General features: G+C 35.7%; 1 protein-coding gene across 4 annotated transcripts in view; it reads left to right on the forward strand.

Moving 5' to 3' along the window:
* DPY19L2 (dpy-19 like 2) overlaps positions 1-24,460 on the forward strand; it is a 93,834-nt gene that overhangs the window by 13,561 nt on the left and 55,813 nt on the right. For all 4 annotated transcript variants that reach the window (XM_070787854.1, XM_070787851.1, XM_070787852.1 and 1 more), the window contains exons 5-9: positions 9,690-9,810; positions 12,442-12,535; positions 15,839-15,896; positions 18,867-18,958; positions 24,129-24,228. In XM_070787854.1, coding sequence (XP_070643955.1) covers positions 9,690-9,810; positions 12,442-12,535; positions 15,839-15,896; positions 18,867-18,958; positions 24,129-24,228 — 465 coding nt within the window. The remainder of the gene's footprint in view (positions 1-9,689; positions 9,811-12,441; positions 12,536-15,838; positions 15,897-18,866; positions 18,959-24,128; positions 24,229-24,460) is intronic.

The following is a 24,460-nucleotide window of genomic DNA, read 5'->3' on the forward strand; positions in this document are numbered from 1 at the left end:
TCCTTCCAAAGAAATCCCAGGGCTGATCTCCTTCAGAATGGACTGGTTGGATCTCCTTGCAGTCCAAGGGACTCTCAAGAGTCTTCTCCAACACCACAGTTCAAAAGCATCAATTCTTCAGCACTCAGCCTTCTTCACAGTCCAACTCTCACATCCATACATGACCACAAGAAAAACCATAGCCTTGACTAGACGAACCTTTGTTGGCAAAGTAATGTCTCTGCTTTTGAATATGCTATCTAGGTTGGTCATAACTTTCCTTCCAAGGAGTAAGTGTCTTTTAATTTCATGGCTGCAGTCACCATCTGTGATTATACAGTGGAAGTGAGAAATAGATTTAAGGGCCTAGATCTGATAGATAGAGTGCCTGATGAACTATGGAATGAGGTTCATTATTCCTTTACTATCCTTTTAATGTCTATGAAATCTATGAGGATGACCTCTCTTCCATTTCTGATATTAGTAATTTGTGTTCTTCCTCTTTTTTTCTTAGCCTGGCTGGAGGCTTATTGATTTTATTTATGCCCCGTTGTTACTTGCAGGCACACTGAGGATTGCCATGTCTCCTTTTAGAACTGACACCTTTATCATTAGGACTTCCCTGGTGGCTCAGACGGTAAAGCGTCTGTCTACGATGCGGGAGACCCAGGTTTGATCCCTGGGTTGGGAAGATCCCTTGGAGAAGGAAATGGCAATCCACTCCAGTACCATTGCCCGAAAATCCCATGGACAGAGGAGCCTGGTAGGCTGCAGTCAATGGGGTCGCAAAGAGTCGGACACGACTGAGTGACTTCACGTTCACGTTCACATTCACGTTCTTTATCATTATCTAATACCACTTTTTATCCCTGATAACTTTTCATGAAGTTTTGCTCTGTCTGAAATTAGTACAGCTACTCTGATTTTTCTTTTAATTAGTTTTTACATAGTATATCTTACTTTATTAATTTGCTCTTTTTAAAACATATTTATTTTATTTTTGGCTGCACTGGATCTTTGTTGCTGTACAAGCGCTTTCTCCAGTTGGGGCAGGTGGGGCTACTCTGGTTTGTGGTACATAGGCTTCTCATTGCGGCGGCTTCTCTTGTTGCAGAGGATGGGCTCTAGGGTACATGGGCTTTCGTAGTTGTGGCTCACAGGCCTAGTTGCTCTGTGGCACATGGAATCTTCCCCAACCAGGGATCAAACCTATGCTCCCTGCATTGGCAGGCGGATTCTTAACTACTGGACCACCAGGGAAGTCCTCTTCATTTACTCTTAATCTATATGTGTCTTTATATTTAAAGTTAGTTTAGACAAAGTATGTTTGAGTCTTGATTTTCTGATTTACTCTGATAATCTCTGTCTCTTGATTGGTGCATTTAGACCATTGATGTTCTAAGTAATTATTGACATAGATTGATAGCAACTATATTTGTTGCTACAATATTTTATATTTGTTGCCCTTGTGTTTTGTTCCTATTTTGAGTCCACTGTTCTCATGCCTTTTGTGGTTCTGAGCATTTTATATTATTTCATTTTCTCTTTCTTACTGTATTAGTTATAATAATTTTTTTTTAACTTTTTTTGGTGGTTGACCTAGAGATTGCAGTATACATTTAAAATGAATCCAAGATCACTTTTAGATAACACTAAACCACTTTCAGGGCAGTGTGTGTGTGTGTGTGAGGACCTTCTAATCACAAAGTAATTCTAATTCCTCCTTCCAACCCTGAATCATTGCTGTCATTTATGTTTATTATACATAAGTACATGCATAACTGCATAAAGAATACACTGCTGCTATTATAATTTTGAACAAAGCTATTATACTTTAGATCAATTAAGAGTAAAAAGAAAAGTTTCTTTTTTAATTTTTATTTTTTTAAATTTTATTATAATTAACTTTATTGTATTGATTTTGCCATATATCAAAATGAATCTGCCACAGGTATACATGTGTTCCCCATCCTGAACCCTCCTCCCTCCTCCCTCCCCATACCATCCCTCTGGGTCGTCCCAGTGCACCAGCCCCAAGCATCCAGTATTGTGCATCGAACCTGGACTGGCAACTCGTTTCATATATGATATTATACATATTTCAATGCCATTCTCCCAAATCATCCCACCCACTTCCTCTCCCACAGAGTCCAAAAGACTGTTCTATACATCTGTGTCTCTTTTGCTGTCTCGTATACAGGGTTATTGTTACCATCTTTCTAAATTCCATATATATATGCGTTAGTATACTGTATTGGTGTTTTTCTTTCTGGCTTACTTCGCTCTGTATATAGGCTCCAGTTTCATCCACCTCATTAGAACTGATTCAAATGTATTCTTTTTAATGGCTGAGTAATACTCCATTGTGTATATGTGCCACAGCTTTCTTATCCATTCATCTACTGATGGACATCTAGGTTGCTTCCATGTCCTGGCTATTATAAACAGTGCTGCGATGAACATTGGGGTACACGTGTCTCTTTCCCTTCTGGTTTCCTCAGTGTGTATGCCCAGCAGTGGGCTTGCTGGGTCATAAGGCAGTTCTGTTTCCAGTTTTTAAAGGAATCTCCACACTGTTCTCCATAGTGGCTGTACTAGTTTGCATTCCCACCAACAGTGTAAGAGGGTTTCCTTTTCTCCACACCCTTGTAGACTTTTGGATCGCAGCCATTCTGGCTGGCGTGAAATGGTACCTCATAGTGGTTTTGATTTGCATTTCGCTGATAATGAGTGATGTTGAGCTTCTTTTCATGTGTTTGTTAGCCATCTGTATGTCTTCTTTGGAGAAATGTCTATTTAGTTCTTTGGCCCATTTTTTGATTGGGTCATTTATTTTTCTGGAATTGAGCCATAGGAGTTGCTTGTATATTTTTGAGATTAGTTGTTTGTCTGTTGCTTCATTTGCTATTATTTTCTCCCATTCTGAAGGCTGTCTTTTCACCTTGCTTATAGTTTCCTTTGTTGTGCAGAAGCTTTTAATTTTAATTAGGTCCCATTTGTTTATTTTTGCTTTTATTTCCAATATTCTGGGAGGTGGGTCATAGAGGATCCTGCTGTGGTGTATGTCAGAGAGTGTTTTGCCTATGTTCTCCTCTAGGAGTTTTATAGTTTCTGGTCTTACATTTAGATCTTTAATCCATTTTGAGTTTATTTTTGTGTATGGTGTTAGAAAGTGTTCTAGTTTCATTCTTTTACAAGTGGTTGTCCAGTTTTCCCAGCACCACTTGTTAAAGAGATTGTCTTTAATCCATTGTATATTCTTGCCTCCTTTGTCAAAGATAAGGTGTCCATATGTGTGTGGATTTATCTCTGGGCTTTCTATTTTGTTCCATTCATCTATATTTCTGTCTTTGTGCCAGTACCATACTGTCTTGATGACTGTGGCTTTGTAGTAGAGCCTGAAGTCAGGCAGGTTGATTCCTCCAGTTCCATTCTTCTTTCTCAAGATAGCTTTGGCTATTCGAGGTTTTTTGTATTTCCATACAAATTGTGAAATTATTTGTTCTAGCTCTGTGAAGAAAACCGTTGGTAGCTTGATAGGGATTGCATTGAATCTATAAATTGCTTTGGGTAGTATACTCATTTTCACTATATTGATTCTTCCAATCCATGAACATGGTATATTTCTCCATCTATTAGTGTCCTCTTTGATTTCTTTCACCAGTGTTTTATAGTTTTCTATTCACCAGTGTTTTATAGTTTTCTATATATAGGTCTTTAGTTTCTTTAGGTAGATATATTCCTAAGTATTTTATTCTTTTCGTTGCAATGGTGAATGGAATTGTTTCCTTAATTTCTCTTTCTATTTTCTCATTATTAGTGTATAGGAATGCAACGGATTTCTGTGTGTTGATTTTATATCCTGCAACTTTACTATAATCATTGATTAGTTCTAGTAATTTTCTGGTGGAGTCTTTAGGGTTTTCTATGTAGAGGATCATGTCATCTGCAAATAGTGAGAGTTTTACTTCTTCTTTTCCAATTTGGATTCCTTTTATTTCTTTTTCTGCTCTGATTGCTGTGGCCAAAACTTCCAAAACTATGTTGAATAGTAATGGTGAAAGCGGGCACCCTTGTCTTGTTCCTGACTTTAGAGGAAATGCTTTCAATTTTTTTTTCAATGTTTGCTGTGGGTTTGTCATATATAGCTTTTATTATGTTGAGGTATGTTCCTTCTATTCCTGCTTTCTGGAGAGTTTTTATCATAAATGGATGTTGAATTTTGTCAAAGGCTTTCTCTGCATCTATTGAGATAATCATATGGTTTTTATTTTTCAATTTGTTAATGTGGTGTATTACATTGATTGATTTGCGGATATTGAAGAATCCTTGCATCCCTGGGATAAAGCCCACTTGGTCATGGTGTATGATCTTTTTAATGTGTTGTTGGATTCTGATTGCTAGAATTTTGTTAAGGATTTTTGCATCTATGTTCATCAGTGATATTGGCCTGTAGTTTTCTTTTTTTGTGGGATCTTTGTCAGGTTTTGGTATTAGGGTGATGGTGGCCTCATAGAAAGGTTTTTTTTTATCTTCACTTATTCTTTCTTTGATGCTCTTTCTGTGGGTCCAAGTTTTCTAATCCATATCTTTCTTATCTCTCAATGGCAACCCACTCCAGTGCTCTTGCCTGGAGAATCCCATGGACGGAGGAGCCTGGTGGGCTGCAGTTCATGGGGTCGCGAAGAGTCGGACATGACTGAGCGACTTCACTTTCACTTTTCACTTTCGTGCATTGGAGAAGGAAATGGCAACCCACTCCAGTGTTCTTGCCTGGAGAATCCCAGGGACAGTGGAGCCTGGTGGGCTGCCATCTATGGGGTCGCACAGAGTTGGACACGACTGAAGCGACTTAGTAGTAGTAGTAGTAAAAAACATACAAAGTCTTTCAATTTTTGTTTGTTTGAGAAAGTATTTCTCCTTCACTTTTAAAGGATAATTTCACGTGAGGTTAAGTTGGTTTTTACCCTCTCAACTCTTTAAATGTTTCATTTTCTTCTTAAATTGAATAGTTTCTGAGAAGTCAGAGGTACTTCTTAACCTTTATTCCTTCTTAAGTAAGGCATGTTTTTCTTCTGACTTCTGTAAGGATTTTTCTTTATCTTTAATTTTTTATAGTTTGAATGTTATATGCATATTCAATATGTATGATTTATGAATAGGTATAGTTTTTTGGCATTTATCATGGTTGGTGTTCTCTAAGCTTTCTGTACCTGTAGTTTGATGTGAGGAAATTCCCAGTCATTGTTTCTATTCATAGTATTTCTTCTGTTTCTTTATCTTTTCTCCTATGGCATTCCCATTACATGCATGGTGTACCTTCTGTGGTTGCCCCACAGTTCTTGGATATTCTGTTCTCTTATTTTTGTCTTTTATATTTTTGATTTTCAGTTTTGGAGGTTTCTTATTGAAATATACTGAAGCTCAGAGATTCTTTCCTCAAGCCAAGTCCAGCCTACCAATAAGCACATCAAAGGCATTCTTGATTTCCACTGTAGTGTATTCTGTTATAGTGTATAGAGAACTTCTCTGCTAATATTGCCAATCGGTTCTTGCATGCTCCTTTCTTTATCTGTTAGAGCCTTTAGCACATTAATTATTGTTGTTCTGAATTACCAGTCTTACAATTTCAACATGCCTGCCATATCTAAGTCTAGTTCTGATGCTTGCTCTGTTTCTTCAAACTGTGTTTTGGCTTTTAGTATGCCTTATGATGTAATAGCTAGCTTGAGGTACTGGGTACAGAGCTGCCATAAATAGGCCTTTAATAGTGTAAGGGAAGCATTCTGTAATTAGGTCTCAATCTTTTGTGAACCTGTACCTCTAGACTGTGAACTTTGCAGTCTTCTTTCTTGGTTTTTCTTTCCCATTTAGGTACAGCAGGATGACTAGAGTGGGCTGGAATTGGTATTTCCCTTCTCTCACATAGAAGGGTGGAGTTGGGTATTACTCTGCCACCCTGTAGTTTAGGCTCTGATAACACCCTAGCTGGTTAGGCCTACTGGTGGAATAGTCTCTTTCAAGGGCAGGCCTTGTTAAGAACAGAGTGCTCTGGTGTATTTCAAAATACACTCCTCTTTCCACTTCCCCCTCAGAAACAGATTTTTTTCTGATATCACTGTAAGAAACTGGTGATCTCCTAGAGATAAAATTCATAAATATGTGGGCATTATCCCTATTACTGTGTCTCCCTGGAGTTTTTGATTCTCAGAATTGTCTACACTGTGCCTCTAGCAATTCATCAATTATAATTTAGGTTTTCCGTCTCTCCATCTGGTTCCCATGGAGGTTTCTACCCCTGGGTTTTTGCTCCAGTAAGTTGTGATTCTCTGTATTTGCCTGTCAACCTTTACAGTCTGGGAGCAGCAGTTTGCCTAGTGACTTCATTTCTCTTTTGGATCTAAAAAGAGTTGACTTTTCAGCTTGTTTAATTTTTTTCTTATTAGAATGGAGTGGCAAATTAAAAGCTTCTTACATGCTGGACTTGGGAAACCTTATACTTTTTTAAAAATTAGATTCAATATATTTTATTTCCCTTGAGGATGCTTACTTGGTCTATGGACTTTTTTTTAGTGGGTTTAGTGGGTTTCTTCGGAGAAGGCAATGGCACCCCACTCCAGTACTCTTGCCTGGAAAATCCCATGGACGGAGGAGCCTGGTAGTCTGCAGTCCATGGGGTCTCTAAGAGTTGGACAGGACTGAGCGACTTCACTTTCACTTTTCACTTTCATGCATTGGAGAAGGAAATGGCAGCCCACTCCAGTGTTCTTGCCTGGAGAATCCCAGGGACGGGGAAGCCTGGTGGGCTGCCATCTATGGGGTCGCACAGAGTTGGACACGACTGAAGCGACTTAGCAGTGGCTTTCTTTTAGTTTTCAAGTGTTTGAAGATTTATCTTTGTTATTAATTTATAGCTTAAATTCATTGTGTTTAGAGAATTTAAAAACCTAGATTAAGTTTTTATTTACATACTCCATTTGACCTCTATTGAAGAGAATGGTACTATATATATGTGTATGTGTACATATGTACATATGTATTGTTTTTTGAGTGTTTGGTGGTTTTTATTGTCTAAAAGTTATCTATTTCTAGGCTGCCGTTTTCCTAGTCCTTTGGCTAGAAAGAGTAGGCCTTTTCTGAATGCTGTGTAAGCCCCCAGTGGTGTTTCTGGTTGCCAGACTCTGGCTCCAAATCTGAGAAAATAAGGCAAAAGGAAAGTCCAGGGAACTTACCACCATGTCATTCCCTGGGTCCTGAGATTCCTAGCTAGTGTGCCTTCTTTTTTCTACCTTTCTTCTAATGTTTGATTTATATGATTCACAGAAGTTATAGTTGTACTTGTAGGAATAGAGAAAAGTACATCTACTCCATTTCCCAAAGTGGACATTTACATTATTTAAGTATTGCCTTTTTTTTCTCATCTTCATTTAGTTTAAGTGATTTTCTAATTTTCCATGTGTTTTCTTCTTTGATCCACTGGATATTTAAATATTGTGTTATTGAATTTCAAAGAACTTAGGGGTTTCTCAGATTTATTTATTTCCTTGATTTCTATAAGTGCTTTTCAATGTAATTTGTGGTAGTAACAATTGTATAGACCTACATAAGATTTAAGATGAAAGAAGTGGTTTTCTGCAGCAGCTTTCTCCGTATCCCATCTTACTTTTCAGAGGCACTTTGACCTTATTTCTTCTAATGATTATCTGGATAATTCTAGTTAAAATAGAAAAATCAAAGAGAAAAAAAAACTATCTGTTGAATCTTCAACTTTAGTTAATGTTGACTTACTCTGTGTAAATAAGATAAGGATTTAGCTTATCAGACTAGGCCAAGTTCTTCCAGTGTTTGATAATTATTATTTTTAGTTTTGAGTTATTTTTAGAGTTTTATATCATTAAATCTGTTTTTTGTTCCACTAATTTCCATCAGTATGGTCTCTAAAACATTAGCTAGTTTTTTCATTTTGCTTATCAAAAAATTTATTGAATAATTTGTACAATTTTCAGTTTCTTTGATGTTATGAAAAAACAATCATGATAATGTTGTTCATTCATTTTTAAAACTTGAAAGCATGTAAATGACAGCCAACAAGGACTCGTCCAGTCTTATTTTCATATCGCATAGATACAATATAGAGAACACTTAAATTTGCTTGCAGCCTTATGTGGTACTTCAGTGTTGAAGTAAATGTCCATACTTTGTGTTCACAGGGAGATTAATTTTTCATCTTAAAACATGAGTGTGAAAATGTGTTTTAAAAGGGAAAAGGCATTTAATGCTTACTCTATGCCAGCACTTATATATGTAAGCTGTAATCTCCCATCACTCTTGTAAGATGGTCATAAATGTCATTTTAGAGATGAGGTGGCTGAGGTGCAGAGGCTGAAGGATTATTTCACACCATAGAAACTGTAACTTTCAGAATCAGAATTTTTTGTTTATTTTGACTTCAAAGTCATGCTTTCTTCCTATATTGAATGACATCTCATAAAGGAGTATAATTCTAGATTTTTCACAAACATTTAATGTGGCAAATTTTTGTACATTTGTGAAAAATACACAAGAAGTTATAAATTTTAGCAGAATGTCAGTTTTACAAAATTAAGTGATATAGTAAATCTATATTATACGTGAAAAGTTGTTTATGATATTTACTGATGTGTATTACATTAACTACTTGTATAATATTTATTGTACAGTGAATAACTCTGCATGTGTGCGTGCTAAGTCGCTTCAGTCATGTCCGACCCTGTGTGACACTATGGACTGCAGCCTGTCAGGCTTCTCTGTCCATGGGATTCTCTCGGCAAGAATATTGGAGCGGGTTGCTGTGCCCTCTTCCAGGGGATCTTCCCAACCCAGGGATCGAACCTACATCTCTTACGTCTAACCTTCATGGGCAGGCAGGTTCTTTGTCACTAGTGCCACAAGGAAGCCCCAGTGACACTAGCTAATTGTCTTGTGCCTAGGGAGAAACTGGAAGGATGGTCACCAAAATAGTAAAAGTAGTTAGTTCTAGGTTATTTTTACTTTCCCTTTGAAGTCTTTATTTTTTAACTCGCCCCCACCCCCCCACACAGTGATCTGCATTATTTTTCTCAAATCTATAAAATTATTTTTTTAAAACAATCTCCCAGGAATCAGCACTTTTTTGTAATTTTTTGTTGCTAATTTCCTTTGTCTTTAAAAATTTTAAGGCAGATTTCGGATTGGGAAGGATTGGTTAATTAAATCTGCTTAATCAAATGTTAATGCTTAATGGGCATAGGAGCTATTAGTCCACGTGCAGTTGTTTTATAGACTATGAGTTGGTTTTTAGACTATGAAGAGAATAAATTCAAGGGCCTAAGAGAAATGTTATAAAATACTCCTGTAAAGCTTTGTATGTTTGCTATTAATTATCTTCATATTTTAATTATATACTTAATGCTTGATTTTACAGCTACTATTCTGTTTCAGTTGTTTAAAGGACTATATTACAGAGATGTCAGTCACAACATAAATTGTGTAGCTGTGCATTACTCAGTAATACACAACTTTATAGTGTGTGTGTATATATAAAGTTTTTTAAATGACTGTTTCCTACATGAAATGATTTAAATAAATTCATCAAAGTTTATAATGTTAAAGGCAGCCATCATAAAATGATATTTTGGAATAATTATAAAGATAATGTATATCTACTATCTTTTTTATTTTATCTTTTTTAGGTGATTTTAGCCTTCTGCTATCGCACATTTGTGGGAATAATGAATTTATTTGGGTTAGAAACTAAGACCTGCTGGAACGTGACCAGAATAGAACCTCTAAATGAAGTTCAAAGCTGTGAAGGCATGTTTCTTCCTAAAATGCTGCTGTATATTGTCATTAGTGTTTACGTAAACATTTTATAATATTATGACTCTCTAAGAATTATTATAAAGTACTATGATTGATTTTTTTCTTTAAAAAATTATAGAACTGATTCATCTAAATATTTACCTTTACCCTTTAAAATAATTTTTTGAGAAGGCAGTGTACTTACTAACATGAGTATTAATTTGGAATTTAATTTGAATATTAATATATATCTGTGTAAGGTCATACTGATTATAAGACATTCCTTCATTTCAGAAGGTACAGAAAAGGTTCTGAGGTGGCTTGAATATGTAAATTTGGGGGATGTAGATCAAATAGTCACAGTTCTATCTGTAATAGTTAATAAAGTTAATGTAAAAATTTAGTCATGCATAAATATTTAAAAATAAGACATATATAATAATAGATTACTTTAGAAGTTCTACTTTTTTGTGCTCTCACAGTCCACGAATAGTTCTTCATATACATCTTCTACATTAGTATTTCTGTCAGAGAACCACTTTTAGAATCATTTAACAGTTTTACAGAATCTGTAATTGTCATTGCTATTTAAGATATTTGTGATTTAGCACTATTACTATCTATATGTATAATGTTGTATGAAGTATGATGCTGTACCTTGAAACTTTTATTTGCAATCACATGTATCTACTTGCATAACACTTACATAGTTGTTTTTTTCTTTTTCATATTCCCTACAACATTGTTTTATATATATATTTTTTTCTATTAACTTGTGTGCAATCACATTCTGTTCTCAGAATATATCCTAAATCTGTATTTTCATGTTTCCCTTACATTTTTACTGATTCCCTCAGATGGTCTTTATAATATCTAAAACAGTGGTGGTAGAGGATATTTGAGGACATTTAAACTTTTTTGTTCAAGGGAATTGAGAGAATGTCTCATAAAATGAGAGATTCGGCCAGCATGGAAGGTAGAACCTTTTCGAGGGATGGGAAAAAATCACCTTATATATGTATATATGGTATTTATTAAGTTGCCACCTAGTGATAGGTTAGTATTGGCACTTGGGACCCTAAGATAAACCTGGTAAACATGGGGCCTTACCAGCATAGATTTTACAGCTTAAGAGGGATGTTAGCAGGTACAACTGTGGTGGATATTACAAACAAGGAAATAAAATTGCTGAGGATAAGAGAAGTGTTTGGAGAATAGGGACCAGCATATTCCAAAGTTCTGAAGCAAGAGAGAATTGAAAGAAAGCTAGACTTTCTTGAGCAGTTAGAGAAGAAAACATGGTGTGAAATGATGTTTGGAATGTAAACAAGAGTCAGATAACAAAGAACCATTTGCTGGCTAAGGATATTATAAGAATTTTGACAGATTTTTATTTTTAAAACATGATTTTGGCAATTACATGGAAAAGGTAATTAGTAAAGGACAAAAGTGAATTCAGTGAGTCCAGGTAGGAAACTATTTTGCTCTCAGCAAGTGATTGCAGGAAAGATAACTGGAAAATGAATGGATTTTAGAGAGAGGAGAAAGCAGAAATGAAAGGATTTGATGATTGATGGGAAAGAGGCTGGATTTATGTAATATTGTTGGATTTCTGGCTTAAGTAATTGAATCCTTCCATTCAAAATAGTAAGAAACATTATAAAAATAGCAGGTTTGAATTAATTCATTAATTTGAAGTATCTGAGAGATTCCAAAGTAGAGATGTCAAGTGGCTACCTATGTACATACATACAGGAATAAGACAGTTCTCATTTGAATGTAGACTTGGCATCATCTGTATGTAGATGGTAATTGGAACCACAGAAGTGAAAGAATTTCCTTAAGGAGAACATGCAGACTTAGAAAAGAAGAGGGCATATGACAGATCCTAAAGTAGTCCAACGTTGAAGGAGAGTGTGTATAGGAAGAGGAATTATTAGGACAGACTAAAAAGGAATGATCAGAGAAGTAGAAGAAATCAGAAAGGCTAGCCCTCAAATCCTGGCTCCACCAGTTACCTAAATAACTTTTGGCAGGTTAAGTTTTCTGTGTTGTTTTCTCAACCACTGAAAAACATTATTTTCACACCAGGTGATTTCAAAGATTTTTTCTGAGTATTATGTGAGATGATAGTGGAAAAGCACCTAGTGGATTATGTCTATGTCAATATATCCCATATGTACATGGTGTTTATACATGGAATGTACTAAGTATTATGGTCCTGGCTATACATAGTAATGGATCAGTTTATCTTCTATAGACTAAAGCTGTGCCTTAAGGTCAGGGGCCGTATCTTAGTCATCCAGGATAAAATTAATGTAGTGGATTTTCTCTTGTGCTTTATCAAGTAACTCTACAGACAGTTCTAGACACTGAACAATAGGAGCATCACCTAAATAAAATGAAGCACCAACTAATCATTACAGTATGATAATACTTCGGTGGAGAAAAATACAAATGTAACCAATAATACCTCATGTATGGGGAAAGTACTAATGTAACTATTAAGTAGAGCAGCAGTCTGAGCCACAGAGCTTTCAGCTAATTCATGAGCTCTTGATTACAAAGCACTGAGATAATTATGCTCAATTGCTATATAGTCATTTACTCATTAAATACTTAATAATCTGTGTCTTTTCAAAGGATTGGGAGACCCTGCTTGCTTTTATGTTGGTGTGATTTTTATTTTAAATGGAATAATGATGGGATTGTTCTTCATGTATGGTGCTTACCTGAGGTAAGATTACTGTATTAAAAGACATTTCAGTGGACTTTCTGACATTTGTTGATTAAATTAAAAGGATAATTAACAAGATTAATTGACTAACAGATGGAAACTTTTAGATTTTATTTTTTTCAAAAGTTTAGCCAAATATGCAGCCTCAAACTAGAGCTAGTCACTAAAATAAAGTCTTTAAGATATTAAAAGTTGTCCTTTTTATCCTTGTAGGGTAATCCAGACTTATGGATGTGGTATCCAAACTTACACTCATTAATTTGACAATTATTATTAGATGCCTGCTGTGACTGAGAGCACTATTCTATAGGAGCTAGGAATACAAAAACAAATAATCCCTGTCCTTATGGAATTTATAGTCTAGGAGGTAGACAAAATAAGACCACCCAATTGAAAACTGGAAAAAATATGGAAAGACATCTTCCAGAAGAGTTCCAGATTGCCAACAAACGTATATAAAGTTGATCACCGTATTAATTATCAGGAAAATACTCATTTTAACCACAGTGAGATACTATCTCACATCTACTAGATTGACAAAGGGCTTCTCTGCTGGCTCAGATGGTAAAGAATCTGCCTGCAAAGGAGGAGACCTGGGTTCAATCCCTGGGTTGGGAAAATTGACAACAGGAACTTTTATCCCCGGTTGGTGGACATATCAATTAGTACAACTATTTTGGAAAAACATAGTGCATTATCTAATCATTTGAAGATGTATATACCTTATAATTCAGCAATTCCAGTTTGAAGTAAATATGCCTAAGAAACTCTTCTACATGTACACCAGAAAGTATGTACAATAACATAACATCATTGTAGTAACTCCAAACTAAAAACAACTTAAACATCCCTCCACAGAGAAATGTACACATTGTAAGTTTATTAGTATAGGGAAATATTATACAACAGTGAGAATGAATGAGCTATAGGTACAAACATCAACGTGGAAAAAAATCTTACAAATATAATGTTGAATGAATCAAAGCAGGTACAAGATTTGAAAATACTGCAAAATTATATTTGTATAAAGTTTGAATACAGCTAAAAGTAAATGATAGTATGATGCATATAGAAGCAGTTATGTTGATAATTACAAAACTCAGGATAGTGCCTGTCTCAAGGGATGGCATGTGAGGTGTCAGGATGTGATCTGTTTTCTATTTCAGCGACATATGGTGGTTAAAAGAATATTCACTTTATAAGTGTTCTGTAAACTATCTGAAAACCTTAATGCACTTTTCCATATGTATGCTATATAGAAAAATATATAAACTCATCAGTATTTTGAGGGAAAAGAATTGCTTTTAGATTATGCTCACAGGCTTTAAGATGTTCTATTTTAAACAATAGTTTGTATTTATTATACTTTTTTCAAATTTGGAAAATTTTACACTAGACCAAGACATTTTATTTTATTTTATTTTTTTTTAGGTTTGAGACAAGGTTTAATTGAAAAGGAAAATCCCACCACCTATTCACTTTTAAAGCATGAATTGCATTCAACACACAAATCCTTCATTATTCATACATGGAAATATGTGCTTAATGATTAAGTCTCTAAGGATTTGCTTGACAGAATAATCTAAATTTCTTCTTTTATTTTTTTTTATTTTTATTTTTTTAAAATTTTTTTTTTTAATTTTATTTTATTTTTAAACTTTACATAATTGTATTAGTTTTGCCAAACATCAAATTTGGAAAATTTTACACTAGACCAAGACATTTTAAAACTTAGTATTTTTCATTAGGAAAGCTACCCATGAGGTGACAGTCTTCTCTAAATTAGTTACACAGTTCCAGGATATCAATACTTTATTAAGCTCCAGTCTTTAAGAAGGATATATCGATATAACATATGCTGACTATAAAAGTGTCACCAAAATTGTGAGGAGACTAGAAACTATGGCATACGAGGAACAAAAGAAATAGGGGTTTGGGGAGAAATTTTCTATTTCTTAACCATGGCTACTCTCCCCCTGTGGGCACTAACTTGGGACACAGGTATTCTGTTTCTATTCTTTTGGTGGTTAAAGATAAAACTTAAACATGCATATTTAACTTGACCAAGTCTAAAATTGATTGATATCTTTCCTCTTCTTTTTGATCAATACAAGAAATTTAGAACATTGTACTTGAAAACAGTTCCTAGCATCTTATAATTATTCTAACTATAATAATTAGAAGTTTAGTACTTATAGTACCCCTCCACAGTAGTCACCACTGTTTCTTTTATGTTGTCTAGTCTTCTTTAGATTTATCTACATGTTCCTAGTTTCTATATGCAGCATTTATTCTTGCTTCTCATACCTTCTTCCTCTCAATTCCTTCTCCAAAGTGTGCCCTTTGAATTTCCCTTAGTGAAAATCTCTTCAAGGTAAATTACTTCGAACTGGCTTTCCTCTACTTGTTTTGTTGAACTCATTCTTCTCCTTTTTTCAGTCATTAAACCAGTATTTGTCTTGAGAGTGTGAAGTTGTGTGTATAATGATGAACAATACTTTAAAGAAAGGCAACCTTAAGAAATGGTTCTTCATCTTTGATAATTATCAGGCATCCTTGATCTGAGTTTTATATTCTACAATGTTGTTCGTTGGGACTCAGCAAAGAATATTTGCAGTAGTTTAGATGGTTCGGTTCGGAGAAGGCAATGGCACCCCACTCCAATACTCCTGCCTGGAAAATCCCATGGACGGAGGAGCCTGCTAGGCTGCAGTCCATGGGGTCGCTGAGGGTTGGACACGACTGAGCGACTTTACTTTCACTTTTCACTTTCCTGCATTGGAGAAGGAAATGGCAACCCACTCCAGTGTTCTTGCCTGGAGAATCCCAGGGACGGGGGAGCCTGGTGGGCTGCCGTCTATGGGGTCGCACAGAGGCGGACACGGCTGAAGTGACTTAGAAGATGGTTCAGTTACTGCTAAATGAAACTGTTAGACTCTTCATCTTTCAGTCACTGATATCCAATTTGATGACAAAAATTTTCCTCCACTCAGAATATTCAAAGAATGGAGTATATACACTTTAAAATGCTGTCCTGTGTTAAAAAATATTTTATGTTCACATCTAAGATTATACTTAGAAAATATTTTAAATACAATAAATTGTAAGATTCAGACTACTTTATATCTATACTTTGGATCCTTATACATTCAATAGTAAAACATCAACTACATGAGTACTTTTGCAATTTTTATTGTTATTTTATATGGTTTAGTATTGTGCCATTTTAAAATCTAAAATAATTTTGTGAAAAAGTCACTATATTTTACATGAATTTTGATTGTATATATATTTTTTTTACAGTGGGACTCAACTTGGAGGTATAATTACAGTTTTATGCTACTTTTTCAACCATGGAGAGGTTTGTTTTCTAGAAAATAATTTTTAGAAATAGAAGGGGCAGTATATTAAAGTAGTATTTAATTGTATCTTACTTAGGACTTTGCAATATTTTAAAGAAAGTTGTGTTGTAAGTTGTTATTTTAATCATATTGATCCACATTTTTTACATAGTAATTAGAATTTATGATGTAAAATATCTTGCCTGGTTTTTAGCATGTATATGTGTTACATATATTTTGTAGAAAAAGGAAATATTATACTTGTTGAGTTCAGGCACCTTATATACATTATCTCATATACTTCCATCAGACTTTTTAGAGAGGTGGTTGATATCTTCATAGTAGAAGATATGAAATTGAAATTTGGAGTGGTTAAATTACAAAGTCAAGATTCCACATTGACTCCATGATGAAGCTAGGTTTCCTCTTATCCTTCTCTCTGGCTCTAAAACCTCACTTCTATTATTTCATGATCCTTTTAATAACACAAGCTGAATTCAAAACAGAAATTAACTTAGTAACTCAGTCCACCAAAACAGGATTCACCTAAAAAGAACTCATGAAAACTTATTTAGAATATGATAGATTTATTCAACAAAACAAGTATAAAATGTGTGCCAGGTTCTGTGTTAGATGCTGAGGTTTTGGCAGTGAAAAGTGGAAGAATCTTGACTGCTAGTTTTTGGAATCAAAATATGTAATATCTTATGGCAGAGATTGTATAGGATAGAAGTCTGTATCCATTACGTTGGGAAAAGTAGATACGCAGTTATTTTTAAAAAATCAGTTAGACCAATGTGTGCTAAGTCGCTTCAGTCATGTCCGACTGTGTGTGACCCTGTGGACTGTAGTCTGCCAGGCTCCTCTGTCCATGGGATTCTCCAGGCAAGAATGCTAGAGTAGGTTGCCGTGCCTTCCTCCAGGGGATCTTTCCAACTCAAGGATCGAGCCTGTATCTCCCATCTCCTGCATTGACAGGCAGGTTGTTTCCCACTAGCACCACCTGGGAAGGGAATCATAAAATTATACATAAATATCTTAAATGTATTAACTTAAATATATTGTCAATCAACAATGTGTTATACAAAAAAAATGTGTCTTGTCTTTATGCAAAGACAAGGCTTTTCTTTTGAGTATGCATTATGTTTTATTTATTTTTTTTTTTTTTGTGGGACATTGTTTGTTTTTTTTTTTTTTTTATATCCAATTTTATTTTATTTTTAAACTTTACATAATTGTATTAGTTTTGCCAAATATCAAAATGAATCCGCCACAGGTATACATGTGTTCCCCATCCCGAACCCTCCTCCCTCCTCCCTCCCCATACCATCCCTCTGGGCCGTCCCAGTGCACCAGCCCCAAGCATCCAGCATCATGCATCGAACCTGGACTGGCAACTCGTTTCCCACATTATACTTTACATGTTTCATTGCCATTCTCCCAAATCTTCCCACCCTCTCCCTCTCCCACAGAATCCATAAGACCGTTCTATACATCAGTGTCTCTTTTGCTGTCTCGTACACCGGGTTATTGTTACCATCTTTCTAAATTCCATATATATGCGTTAGTATACTGTATTTATGTTTTTCCTTCTGGCTTACTTCACTCTGTATAATAGGCTCCAGTTTCATCCACCTCATTAGAACTGATTCAAATGTATTCTTTTTAATGGCTGAGTAATACTCCATTGTGTATATGTACCACAGCTTTCTTATCCATTCATCTGCTGATGGACATCTAGGTTGCTTCCATGTCTTGGCTATTATAAACAGTGCTGCGATGAACATTGGGGTACACGTGTCTCTTTCCCTTCTGGTTTTCTCAGTGTGTATGCCCAGCAGTGGGGTTGCTGGATCATAAGGCAGTTCTATTTCCAGTTTTTTAAGGAATCTCCACACTGTTCTCCATAGTGGCTGTACTAGTTTGCATTCCCACCAACAGTGTAAGAGGGTTCCCTTTTCTCCACATCCTCTCCAGCATTTATTATTTGTAGACTTTTGGATCGCAGCCATTCTGACTTATACATATTGTATGTAATTCATCTTCCAAGGTTTACAATTTGGTTTCCTGTAGGAAGAGCAATGAATTTTAAGACTCTTGCAAGGTTATAAGAGTTTAGATTCTTTTCTAGAATTTCAGAATTCTTTATATAAAATTTTGTACTATTCCCATCCATTTATCTGGGTTTACCTGGTGGCTCAGATGGTAATGAATCTGCCTGCTGCGCTGGAGACCCCAGTTCAACCCCTGGGTTGGGAAGATTTTCTGGAGAAGAGAATGGCTACCGACTCCAGTATTCTTGCCTGCAGAGTTCCATGGACAGAGGAGCCTGACTGGCTACAGTCCATGAGATCACAGTCCCATTTGTCTTGAAAATAGTTTTAAAGACTGTATGAAATTTATTGATAATTAACACTTACATTTTAAACATCATATCAGTGATTCCCAAATACTCCTTGTTGTTTTTAGAAGTTTGCAGTTAACTCTTCCAAAGGTATATTTCACAAATTCAAAGACAATCTTAATTATTTATAGAATATGTCTGTACTCATTATACTTGTCATGTACAAACTCTTGGTGTTTGTGAATGCCCTAGGTGACATTTGTTAATTTTTTTCTGAGCATGCATAAATCCCAAAGCCCTGGGGTGCCACAGTTATCACTGCAGAGCTGGAATGTGGATCTGGCTTGTTGTTCCCAGAATCCTCACTGCTCCTAACCCTATCATCTTCTTTGTCCTTTGGGTGTCCTTACATTTGACCTGATCTATCTTTCACTTGTTTCTGGACTTGGTAATTAATGGCTCTCTACCTAGTGACTATGTCCTATAAGAGTACTTCAAAAACTGAGAAGCTATACAGGTATTCAGAAATAAATAAGCCTAATACGAAAATTACTAAGACCAGCCAAGGCCAACCTACCCATGATTATTAATTAATGATGTTTATTGCAATGGAACATAGAGTAAAGTAAGCATTTTTTGATTTCAGGCCACTCGGGTGATGTGGACACCACCTCTCCGGGAAAGTTTTTCATATCCGTTTCTTGTACTTCAGATGTACATCTTAACTGTGATTCTCAGGTAATTTTAATTTGTAAAACAAATCTAGACACATTATGAGTTTCTCAAAATTACTTCAACCTATTGTTATAGTTACTAAATTTAGGTTCAGTTTTTAAATATTATTCAAAATTGTGTCCAGTTTAAAAAAAAATCTAAAATCACTATGTAAAAAAAATTGCTTTCCACTTAAAATAGTTTAGGCTACAGATTTTAAATAATCACATTATGTTTTAATAAACCAATATGTATGTGATCATATATATTTGGTAAAGTTTCACGTATCACAGTAATCCATTCAGCATCACAGTAATCCGAGTCCATGTCACAACCACTGATGCTGAAGAAGCTGAAGTTGACCAGTTCTGTGAAGACCTACAAGGCCTTCTGGAACTAACAACATAAAAGATGTCCTTTTCATCATAGGGGATTGGGATGCAAAAGTAAGAAGTCAAGAGATACCTAGGATAACAGGCAAGTTTGGCCTTGCAGCACAAAATGAAGAAGCAGGGCAAAGCCTAACTGAATTCTGCCAAGAGAATGTACTGGTGATAGCAAACACCCTTTCCCAACAACACAAGAGATGACTCTATACATGGACATCACTAAATGGTCAATACCAAAATCAGATTGATTGTATTCTTTGCAGCTGAAGATCGAGAAGTTCTATACGGTCGGCAAAAACAAGACCTGGAGCTGACTGTGGCTGAGATCATCAGCTGTTTATAGGAAAATTCAGGCTTTAGCTAAAGAAAGGTGGCAAAACTACTAGGCTATTCAGGTATGACCTAAATCCAATCCCTTATGATTATACAGTGGAGATGACAACAGATTCAAGGGATTAGATCTACTGAACAGAGTGCCTGAAGGACTATGGGACGGAGGTTCATACAGGAGACAGTGACCAAAACCATCCCAAAGAAAAAGAAATGCAAGAAGGCAAAGTGGCAGTCTGAGGAGGCTTTACAAATAGCTGAAGGAAGAAGAGAAGCAGAAAGCAAGGGAGATAGGGAAAGATATACCCAACTGAATGCAGAGTTCCAGAGACTAGCAGGGAGAGACAAGAAGGCTTCTTCATTGAACAATGCAAAGAAATAGAAGAAAACAATAGAATGGGAAAGACTGGAGATCTTGTCAAAACAATTGAAGATATCAAAGGAACATTTCATCCAAGGATGGGCACGATAAAGGACAGAAATGGTAAAGACCTAACAGAGTCAGAAGAGATTAAAAAGAGGTGGTGGCAAGAATACACAAAAGAACTGTACAAAAAAGGTCTTAATGACCCAGATGCCCATAAAGCTGTGGTCATTCACCTAGAGCCAGACACCCTGGAGTGTGAAGTCAAGTGGGCTTGAGGAAGCATTGCTACCAATAAGGGGCTTCCCTGATAGCTCAATTGGTAAAGAATCCACCTGTAATGCAGGAGACCCCAGTTCTATTCCTGGGTCAGGAAGATCCCCTGGAGAAGGGAAAGGCTACCCACTCTAGTATTCTGGCCTAGAGAATTTCATGGGGTCGCAAAGAGTTGGACATGACTGAGTAGTTGGACACTACCAATAAAGCAGTGGAGGTGATGGAATTCCTGAACTATTTCAAATCCTAAAAGATAAGGCTGTTGAACTACTGCACTCAATATGTCAGCAAATTTGGAAAACCCAGTAGTGGCCACCAGACTGGAAAAGGTAACTCTTCATCCCAATTCCAAAGAAGGTCTGTGTTGAAAAATGTTCGAACTACCGGACAACTGTGCTCACTTTCCCTGCTAGTAAGCTTATGCTCAAAATCCTTTAAGGTAGGCTTCAGCAGTACATGAATTGAGAACTTCCAGATGTACAAGCTAGGTTTAGAAAAGGCAAAGGAACCAGAGATCAAGTTGCCAACATTCATTGGATCATGGAGAAAGCAAGGGAATTCCAGAAAAACATGTATTTCTGTTTCACTGACTACACTAAAACTTTTTATTATGTGGGTCTAAACAAACTGTGGAAAATTCTTAAACATATGGGAATACCAGACCATCTTACTTGTCTCTTGAGAAACCTACAACAGTTAGAACCTTACATGGAAAAACTGACTGGTTCAAAATTAGTAAAGGAGTATGACAAGCCTGCATATTGTTACCCTGCTTATTTAACTTATGTGCAGAGTACATAATGCAAAATGCTGGGCTGGATGAGTTACAAGCTGGAATCAAGATTGCCAGGAGAAATACTCACAGCCTCATATAAGCTGTGATACCACTCCAATGGCAGAAAGTGAAGAGGAACTAAAGAGCCTCTTGATGAGGGTGAAAGGAGAGTGAAAAAACTGGCTTAACACTCAGCATTTAAAAAAAAAAAAAAACCCAAGGTCATGGCATCTGGTCCCATCACTTTATGACAAATAGAAGGGGGAAAAGTGGAAGCAGTGGCAAATTTTCCTCTTCTTGGGCTCTAAAAATCACTGCAGATGATGACTGCAGCCTTGAAATTAGAAGAAGCTTGCTTCTTGGAAGGAAAGTTATGACAAATCTAGGCAGTGTATTAAAAAGCAAAGACATCACTTTGCTGACAAAGGTCCATATAGTCAAAGCCATGTTCTTTCCAATAGTCATGTACAGATATGAGAGGTGGACCATAAGGAAGGCAGAGCACCAAAGATATGATGCTTTTGAACTGTGGTATTGGAGAAGACTCCCAAGAGTCCCTTGGATAGTAAGGAGATCAAACCAGTCAGTCCTAAAGGAAATCAATCCTGAATACTCATTGGAGGGACTGATGCTGAAGTTGAAGCTCCAGTACTTTGGCCACCTGGTGAAAAGAGCAGACTCATTGGAAAAGACCCTGATGCTGGGAAAGATTGAAGGCAAAAGGAGAAGAGGGCGACAGAGGATGAAGTGGGTGCCAGCACCAATTCATTCAGTGGACGTGAACTTGGGCAAACTCCAGGAGATAGTGAGGGTCAGGGAGGCCTGGAGTGCTGCAATCCATGGGGTCAGAGTCGAACATGACATAGCCACTGAACAACAAGAAAGATTCAAAGGGTTTTGAGAAGCTAATACTTTTTCCCCTCAATCCTCTTGTACTCTGACTCATTGTTTTCAATCTGTGGTTTTGATGAAGCATGAAATAAGTGTTTGATGCACAAATGAATTTGAGAAATGTTGAGTTAGATAAGGAGTATCCATGTTCATATGTTTATTAATATTTCTGAACTACAGATATTTCTATAGGTTTAACCAAGGTTTCATCTCATCTTATTTTCCTGGACATATATTTTGGTTGGGATTAACGTTATAAGCATGTCAGAAAATTTGAAAGTCTGAGCAACAACATCAGAAGCATAAATAGTAGAATGCTATAAATAACTTTATCACATAGATAGGTTTCATAGAATGTTATTGAGATCTATCACTGAATGAAATAGTGATCACTATCCCCTCCAAACTCCCAGAGAAATGGGATAGTGATCATTATTAATGATCACTTATTAGTACCCTTCAGATTTTGCCCATATTAAGATCATGTGTGTGCATCTTCTTTATTTCTGGAAACCATAAATTTGTTAATGCAGCACACATACACAAATGTCTGAATATACACTTAATATAGTAAAATGCCACTGAAAAACAGAGACCATGCTACATTTATCTCTTTAACCATGGAGCACTTAGCACACTGTCTTGTAGCCATTTAAAGCCCTTTATATGTTCACTTAAAGAAGATATATAAAGGGAAACTGGGGTAGTAACAACCTCTAAAAAGGTGCAGACTACCTTACGTACATGGAAGGTTTTTTTTGTATTGAATTTGGATTTGGGAATCTAATTTTTATCCATTTATTTTCCATTTATTTAAATTTTTTAAAGTGATATTAGTCTGGCCAGGCAGATATTTCATGGAAGGAAATACGTGAATTAGAACACTTAGAATTGTATGCTGGAATGCACGTGTTATACTCCATACTTTCAGTTCAGTTCAGTTTAGTCACTGAGTTGTGTCCGACTCTTTGTGACCCCATGGACTACAGCTCGCCAAGCCTCCCTGTCCATCACCAGCTCCCAGAGCTTACTCAAATTCATGTCCATTGAGTCGGTGATGCCATCCAACCATCTCATCCTCTGTCGTCCCCTACTCCTCCTGCCCTCAATCTTTCCCAGCATCAGGGTCTTTTCAAATGAGTGAGCTCTTTGCATCAGGTGGTCAAAGTATTGGAGTTTCAGCTTCAGCATCACTTTCCAATGAATATTCAGGACTGATTTCCTTTAGGATGGACTTTAGCCAAAAGTAATTTTTATTTTATAACCATAACTGAGTACTTAATGTATTTTGTGCTATATTACTAAAGTGTGATCATTAAAATTTTTACTTTTGAAAATTTATGTACCATATTATAACAGTGTATCACCTTTAGAAAAATAACAGAGTTTTATAATTTACACAAAATGTTTGCATTTCTTTTTTTCATATTCTAAAAGATATTAAAGTCTTATATGGCAAAAGGTATTGGTTACTGATACATCGCATAATTGAAAAATGGACAACTTAAATTTCAATATGCATTAGTTTAACTGTATTCCAGAATCATTCCTTTGAAGTCATTGTTGAAAATGACCTTTAAATTTCTCTCTTAGTCGTTAGCTTATAATTTCACCAGCACTTAACATTTTTCAAAACTTAAAAGTGGTGGTATATGAAAGCTACTGCTGCTCATATAATATAAATATCTCGAGGTATGCAAAGTCAGTTCACATTCTATTTTCTGACCTTCTTGATGGAGTAGTAAATGTCTAATGTCATGCATCATTACAGGAAAATAAATTTTAGTTGAATATAGTTGTTTTACATTATTGTATTAGTTTTAGGTATACAGAAGTGTGATTCATTATTTTTATGGATTATACTCCATTAAAAGTTAACTACAAAATAATGACTGTAATTATTGTGCTATATGTTTAAAATACTTACTGATAAACTAGATACAATATCTTATTTAAAGCTCTAATTTTGATTGTTTTATTATAAGCATTTTTATAATTCAAATATTTTGTTCTTTTTAATGTGTTTTTAAAAGTTAACTGTATTTTGTTATCTTACATCAAAGGTAAGGGGATCATTAGATTTTAACATTTTGCAACCAGTCTTTCGGCTCAATGATAGGCTACTTTTATATATAGTAAAACTTATTGGTGTCAATTCTCTTCATTAAGGACCACGAACAATAGCAGAAGGCACTTTATTGCACTCTGCCTTTCCAATGTTGCTTTTATGCTTCCCTGGCAATTTGCTCAGTTTATACTTTTTACACAGGTAAGATGATTTTAAACTTATTTAAGTTGAATGCAAGATGTACTTGGTTGTTTCCATCGAAAAAAATTTTTTGTTGACGTATAGTTGATTTACAATGATGTACTTGGTTGTTTCCATCGAAAAAATTTTTTGTTGACGTATAGTTGATTTACAATGCTGTGCTAATTTCTGCTATACAGCAGAGTGACTCAGTTATACACATATATGCATTCTTTTATAAATGTTCTTTTTT

The sequence above is a fragment of the Bos indicus genome, chromosome 4, assembly GCF_029378745.1.
Source record: "Bos indicus isolate NIAB-ARS_2022 breed Sahiwal x Tharparkar chromosome 4, NIAB-ARS_B.indTharparkar_mat_pri_1.0, whole genome shotgun sequence".
Lineage (NCBI taxonomy): Eukaryota > Metazoa > Chordata > Mammalia > Artiodactyla > Bovidae > Bos > Bos indicus.